Source organism: Pezoporus wallicus, unplaced genomic scaffold (genome assembly GCF_028554395.1).
Source record: "Pezoporus wallicus isolate ANWC-B61680 ecotype Strahan unplaced genomic scaffold, APGP_CSIRO_Pwel_v1 scaffold_6446, whole genome shotgun sequence".
NCBI lineage: Eukaryota > Metazoa > Chordata > Aves > Psittaciformes > Psittacidae > Pezoporus > Pezoporus wallicus.
Genome location: NW_026636264.1, coordinates 6797505 through 6805184, shown reverse-complemented (window position 1 = coordinate 6805184; position 7680 = coordinate 6797505). Strand labels below are relative to the sequence as shown.

Below are 7680 nucleotides of genomic sequence, written 5' to 3'. Positions count from 1 at the left end.
TGGCTCTCCACTGTCAGTGAATATCCTGTGTTAATGAATTCCATAACAGTTATTTGCTGTGTAAAAAAAAATACATCCCTTGTTTAAAATCTCCTACATAAGTTAATTTGGAGTACTTTACTTTTTTTGATTTACAAGAAATAATGAACATCTCACTACACTCAGTATTTGTCTCTGTCCAGTCACTTCATGTGGCCAGGCTGAAGACGTCTAGTGTTTTTTGGTTTTCTGATGTGGATGGGCTTCCATATTTTCCTCTATCCCTTTAGCACTCTGCTGCTTTTCTTTATGCTTCTTGTTTTATTGCCTGTGAACTTTAGGGGGGACAGTAAACAGTCACAGTTTCCACCCCCAAATAATTTTCCTCAGTCTTTTCCAACAGTGATTATCTGTAGTTCCCTGGCTTGTGACTGTTCCTACTGTAACAATAATCAAAACAGATAATATTCTCTCTAGTCCTTTGCTAACATTTTTACTCTTATAGATAAATCCAAAATAATTCCATTGACGTCAATGGAGCTACTTCAGATTGACATGGCTGAAACTGAAAACATAATTATGATAGCATTAAGAACATCCTGTTCAAGGTGGGTTTTGTTGAAAATATAATTTTAGAAAACCAGGGGGGAAAACCAAAAGCATTTTAAGAGGACAGTACTGTGGCAGGCCTTGCTTCATAATTTTTCAGCTCTTTCCCCATAACATATTTTTATCTGTGGCAGCTTTAATGTACATTGCTAAGGTTGGAATTGCTGCTGATATAATTAAATTTATTCTCCAGAGATCTTACTCCCTGTTAATGCCAGGTATCACTGGCCCTCATGTAGAGTGTGTAGCAGTTAAGCCCCATTATAGAATTAAAAGCTGAAACAACAGGGGCCTTTGTGCAAAGCCAAGTTCCTGCATGGAGCTGGGATGAGAGCTCAGCTGCCCAGTGGCAGGGATTTCCCTGCTGAATGCATTACAGGCATCAGGGTGCCAAGGGCAGTACCCTCATTTCTCTTACTAACAGCAACCAGTAAAGGCAAATACGTGTTTTTGTTATCCATCTGAGAAGGAACAAGCGCCCTGGATGGAACTGTAAGTGAATGAGAAAAAAAACCAGAAATATTCAGAAAGCAGGGAGATTGACAGTATTTAAATACTGCAGAGTTCGCAAAATAACCTTGTAAAAGAAGTGTAAAAGAGAGCACTTGGGGAGATTGCAAAGCTTGGAAAAGCAGGTTGGATTTAAGGATATATCCTGTAGAAAGTGTGTGTGTGTGGGGGAGTAAAACATAAGGATGGCTATACTGGATCAAAAAATATCTGCATAGCTCAGTGTTTGGTCCCCCATAAGGACCATCTAGACAAGAATATAATAGAAGAAACATGGATTAGTAATTCCCAAGAATAGCATTAGCTTTTAGCTATTTTGGGGTCAGAAAGTCTATGAGTAGGAATTCATGAGGAATCATTTAATGGATTTTTTTTTTCCCCATGGATTTGTCCAGAACCATATAAAATTTATGTACATAGGTTATAAAATAAAAGGAATTTCCTAAAGCATGATTGCACTTTTGGAAATGAAGGCTTACAAATAGAACAGTACCAGGAGTGGATTCTCATGTGGTAAAATCAGACAAACTCCACTGAATGTCACTGCTAACACTGTGTGCAGAAATACCAAATGCCTCACTGCAAAACAAACCAAAGCATGGCATGTCCTGTGTTTTTTTTTTATTTCTTTAATCTCAGACAATAAGATACAGAAAATAAAGAGTTTTTCTGTCTTTTTTCTTTTTTTTTTTTTTTTAATTTACTGTAGTTAGAAGCTCAAAACAAAGGTGTATTTTCGACCTTGAGATGTTTTATCTCCTGCTCTTTGCCTACCCTTGCAATGTTAAAACAGCCATCTTACTTCATTCCTGATGCACTTTCTTCAGAGTTTTTTACTATTTTCTATTTTTGGCATGTTGTGCACTGGAGGAATGAATAAATTAAAAGATAGAGGAAAGTGTCTTTATGCCCAGTATAACTTTCTTCCTGGCTTTCTTTGTATAATTAAATGCTTCCATTTCTAGGATTCCCTACTATTTAGATGGCCTCAGATATGTACTAGAGAGAGCATGTAGAAATTTACACAGAATGCAGTAGAATAAAATGAAGATGGATGAGGCAGCAGCACCCTTGCTAAATTTGCTCTTGTCCCTAATTTACCCTACTGGTGGGATGTATAGCAGTAACTGCTGTGGGCTTGTGGACAGGTAAACTGCATTTTACCACAGTGTGTAGCGCCAGCGCAGTTTGTCGAGTTTTACCACTAGATGGAGGCAGATGTTGCATGGTTCACATCTAGAAAACTGGGTGAGGTATGACAGCGGCAGCCGTTTTTCTCAAAGCAGAGATCATGTATGTGAATGGAAGTGGAACAGGACCTCAGTGAAGACCATGGTGTGTCTCTGTTTCATGCTGTATTCCCTGTGGGGACTTTGGTCATGAGAACAAGGTACTTTCTGTCAACATTGTGTCTTTCCAGGGTCCTGCAGGTTGACCCAAGTTGGTCGAGCATCCACACAGGATGTGGAGTTTGCTGGTCCCATTCTTCATAGTCTTTAAGGCAGTCTGGGATCTGACCCTCTATTCTGGGATTTCCTATTTTTCTCATACCTCAAGACACCTGTGCCCTGAGAATGATATCCACTTAGCACTAGCAACTTCATCTGTGAGTTTCATGTGGAAGAAACCGCTAGTAACTGATTAGAAAGATATTTTTTTCTCTGCCTATCACACAGGCAGGAATTATTTAATCCCTTATTGAAATTCCAAAAGAGAAAAAAAAAAAAATATTAGACAACAGAGTATACAAGTTCAGGGCTTTTTTAATTGTATAAAGTGCACTATAAATCAATATAAAAATTCAGGGAGAAAAAGTGCAGTTCAGGAATTTACTACTTTAATTACCTAGAGGATTAAAGTAGTTTTAGAACGCCAACCAGAATTAAAATTGAATTGGAACATCAAAGCAGCCAGATGTGAATTCTTTGGTCTTTTTGAAGCATTTTCTTCAAGAGTTTGATGACTTTTTCCCTGTGGGAAAGAAGCACAAAACAAGAGAGTGTGCTGAAAATGGATAATGCAGACAATTGTGTTTTAATCCTAGTATCCCTCTAGCATGCCCTCAAGAAGGTGGTGCCTAAAGAAAAACAAACCTGGCAAAGTTTACCCTGTGTGGTCAGTTCTGGTTACGCTCCACTTCTACTGCTGAGTAGTTCCTGCCTTCACTGAACTGTCCCTTGGCTTTGTAAGTGACACAGTATCTCACATTTCCCTGTCAGTAGTCCCACTCACTGAAACAAGTTGTTTGTAGAGCACAGTGCACAGATTTGTTTGGCAATATGTAGTTGTGCAGAAAGACAGTGTGCCAGAATGCTGCGCTACTGCTTCATCACCTCTTGGTTGTAGTGGGGACATTCTGCAGAAGGAGCATAGTGGATGGAGTATACAAGAATGTTTTTCCCAAATCTGTTCCCCTTCTCTCTTTTTGGTAATACGACAAGGCCCTTGCAATTAGGGAGAGTAATGAAACCTGTAACCCAGTAAATTTTATCTTGAAAATCAAATCTCATAATGAATTTACCGTATAACCTCTGAATTCCTCGCCTATCATCCTCTGAAAGCCTGAAGGTTGCTGGGTTCACATATGAGTAGATAGGGTACATCAGAGCTTCACGGACATTTGAATGAGCAAGTCCCAAAGAATGGCCGAATTCATGAGCAGCAACAAGGAACAAATTAACTTCTGCAGCATAGAAGCATAGAAAAGTTCTGTTAAAGGTATGCAATTTCTTTTTAGCGTACAAAGAATCGAAGTAGCAGGAGAATTTATATCTTTCATTCCCTTGGAATGAAACATTGAAGTTTTCATTGGTTATTACTAAACTTTGTTGTACAACTGTAATATTTAAATAAAGACATTATTGATCCCTTGCATATGCATATAGAGACCTTGAGTCTCTTTTCAACTCTGGTTTTGAACAACCTTATTTCTACAAGCAAATCATTCTACCTTTTCATAATGTAAGTACAGAGCAGAGGCTCATAGTCCCTGTTCAGCCTGTGAAAAGTGATTTAATATATGGAGGGAAGGCATTATGTAACTCCTAATGATAACGAAGTAGAAGTACTTAGAAAGGTAATTGAAAAGAACAGAAATGTTGGCACTGAAATGGTACCAAAACATGAAGTGTTATGGAAGGCGTTTTCTATGGCTGTGTTCTTCCAAGATGTACAATGTTTGTCTTTCCCCTTCATACACACATGTAGGTTTTACCTTGATTGGACTCTGACCATATTTCATCATCATCAAAATGAGCATCTCCACCAAGCCCTTCTCCAGGTGCAAATGCATGAGCTAGTGTGTTACCTCTTCCATCAAAAGGATATCCATCACCGTGCTCTGCATTTGACAAGAACAACATGTAATCAGATTACATCAACTGTAATGTTTAAATTCAGAAAACTGAAGCACATTGCTTGCTTGTGCTAATTTTGTTGATTGTCAGTCCTTATAAAAAGTCCTTTGATAGCAGCAAGGTGGTAAAATTGAGGAGCAAGGATTAGGAAATACTCTTCAAGTTCATGACTTAAGTTCAAAACTTATATTTGATAATTCAGACTGTAAACTTGCAAAGTTTCAGAAAGACCTGAATATTTTTCTGAGCTTTTGTCAGAAATGTGGTTCTAAGGCAGCAATCAGGGATTATTTCAGAATAAATACTTAATGCTTGACAACATTATAAGCACCCAAATGGCTTCTAATGTTGGAAAGTACCAAGCAACATTAATTGTAGACTTTCTCACTTGTACTGATTTTAGTGGAAGACAGTGATTTTGGATAAATAACCATGTTCCTGAGGAGTTAAGTTCATTTACCCCAGCCTTGGGGTATGGTCTATTACCTGCTTCTCTCACAGTGCATGTGGAATGGTACGGTTTCCTGCCTCAAGTGCAAGCGCTGACAGGATGGCATATTTGTACCAGCTGTGAAAATTTCCCTGTACCCCTTGGTGAGCCTCCGAGTTGATCGAGGGGTATCTGGGGACTCAAATGCCATTCTGTGTCCTTTCCCCCCGACCATGTGGACGGTCCTTGAGACAGGGCTAGCACAGGAGAAGACACTTAGTTGTAGTGTATGACAAAGAATTAAAACCCATTCCAGCTTGCAGGATCTTTTTTCACTTTGGCTCATTAGTTGACTCTTAATGGAAACATAATATGCTTCCCATCAGTGAAGCATGAGTTTGTGACATTTTGGTGTTTATATGCAGTAATCTATTTGTAAGCTACGTGTCTGATCTTCACTCACAATCCTAGTAAGAGACCTAGTAAATGCTGTCAATGGCTCTAGAGAGCAAGTCAGGTAATCTTAAAGTAGGCATTTAGTATGACTAAGTTGAGTCAGTTTAGGTGACAGGCTCAAGTGAAAGGCATGGCTACATTCATGTACTAGTCTGGATCCCAGGTGAACTTCTGAAGTGCCTCTACTGATCATCTGTATTTGCCATGTTTTGACTTGCACCTTGCTGTAATCCTGCAGTTCAACAATGGAATTCCTTCTAGGAGAAAATCAACCAGAAGATACTCTCTGTGGCAAAACTTCATGCACCGCAGCTGCCAAAGACTGTTTAGTCCAGGGAACCAGACTAGATCTGGACCAAAGTAAACCCGCCTGAATCCAGCCTGTGGAGGCTGCATCTTCAGGACCAGCTGATTTGCTTTACAGCTCTGTTCCAATTAGTTTGCACTATTTGTCAAGGCACACAGAGACTTGAACACCTAAATTTAGGTGTCTTCTCATGGACCTGAATTCTCCCTCCATTTCACAGCTTTAACTCTGACAGGATTTTTTAATAGTTTCGTAGGGATAAAAGATGAATCACAATTTATAAATGTAGTGGCTAGATGAAGAGAAGATAAATTTCATGCAGACTTTGGAATAATTTGAAACTCTTTTTTCTTTCTTAAAGCTGTGGCCATAAAAATACTTAGAGTTAAATGTGGACCAATGCATCTTAAAAATGACAGGTATTCTCACCTCGACGTGCAAATGCAATCACAATGTCTGCTTGCCTGTTGTATACTCTTTGGAACCGCAGGGGAGTCACATCACTCCATACCATGAGAGCCCTTCTAATTGCATCATCCACTTTCTTTTGGGGTAGATCAGGAGTATAATTGACAATCCTGGCAGAAAAAGGAAAGAGATTAATGTCACTTATGTTGTGAAGGAAACCCACATAGTTAAATACAAAGCAACCCCTTTCCCCTTAAAACCTGAAACATCACTAACTTGTAAGTCAAATGTCTCTTGTTCCACCTTGGACTTCCAGGAAATGTTTTGTAATCCGCTATATCAGGGATTCCACATCTGGGCTGTTTAATTGTTTCTACTGTTTCTGCATTTAATTTTCCAGTTACAGTCAGGTGGAAAAACCTCTGCATTTCTTTAATCCTGTCTTCTAAACTTTGGTTTTGTGTTTTTGTGAGAAGTGGAAAGAATTTATCAAGATATGCCTGAAAGAAGAAAAGGAAAATAAAAATCAATATGTATATCGGTGGACTTTTTGGTAATTGCATTTTACATTTGGTTGAATTGTTTTGTCATCATGGTTAGTTTTAGATTTTTTTTTGTTACATTTCAGTTTACAAAATGCTGTTCTCCCCGTAGTATAGATTAGTATATGTAAAAAGAATTGTAATAGTAGCGAAACACTGTAAGGAAGCAATCTTTTTAAGTAAACACAATTTACTGAGCATTCAAATCCTCTGCCTTCCAACATAGTCTACATAAATACTTTAGAAATGTTTTAAAAATGACATGCTCCCCTTTACCAGTTGGAACTTGATCTCTTTTGTAAGTTAGACTGGGGGGGGATGTCTAATCTAGTCAATAAGTTTAAATTGTTTCATGTCATCTCTGCAAAAACTATTGTGGTAACTTAAGAAGATAATATAAACAGACAGGAAAGGAATGTAGAAGCTGAATAAAAAATCAGATTATTCACAATACAGTTACATTGCCCCCCTAATAACATACCTTTACATTATCAAAGTCTGTGTTGCTCTGTGATTCTGATTGAAGTTGTGCTGGAAAAGCAAGACTCTCAGGTAGGAGGATGGCAGCACAGAGTAGGACATATTGCATAGTGCCCAGCTTGCCAAGGAGCCTTGCTATAGCAGAAAGGGTTTGACTTTCTGTCTCCCAAGACCACAGCTAAATTGCTTATATAGATCCTGATAGCTCGAAGAGGCAGTTACATGTGACTCACTTTTTGGTGGTGTTAATGGTATGTCATCACTATTCTAAGAAGTAAATGAAAGCATGTTAAACAAATCTTTTCTTTGACTTCCCTGTTGATATCATGTCACAGCTCGAAGACATCTTTGGCTCAATCTTTTCGTATTATTCCAGCAGTGAAACCACAAGGTCATAGGGAGATTCACTTTCTGTAACTTCATCAATGCAGTTACTGTATAATCACTGGCTTCTTCCAAGTTCCTTATATACAAAGTCATTCTGTAACAGCCTGTTGGCCAGACAGCCTGCCTGTATTAATTGATGCAGAGTCAGAGATGCGATGCATAAGGGCACTCACTGAAACTACTGGTATTTCCTAGGAAGCATGCACAACACTCTTC

At 38.6% G+C, this 7680-nt stretch overlaps 1 protein-coding gene across 1 annotated transcript; it reads right to left on the bottom strand.

Moving 5' to 3' along the window:
- Positions 1-2971: 2971 nt before the first annotated feature.
- MMP7 (matrix metallopeptidase 7) lies at positions 2972-7408 on the bottom strand. The gene is made up of 6 exons (XM_057399791.1): positions 7079-7408; positions 6332-6555; positions 6077-6225; positions 4313-4438; positions 3620-3781; positions 2972-3069 (listed from the first exon to the last, which is right to left on the bottom strand). Exons 1-6 carry the CDS (start codon positions 7184-7186, stop codon positions 3047-3049), a joined length of 792 nt encoding a protein of 263 aa, XP_057255774.1. The 5' UTR covers positions 7187-7408; the 3' UTR covers positions 2972-3046.
- Positions 7409-7680: the final 272 nt, after the last annotated feature.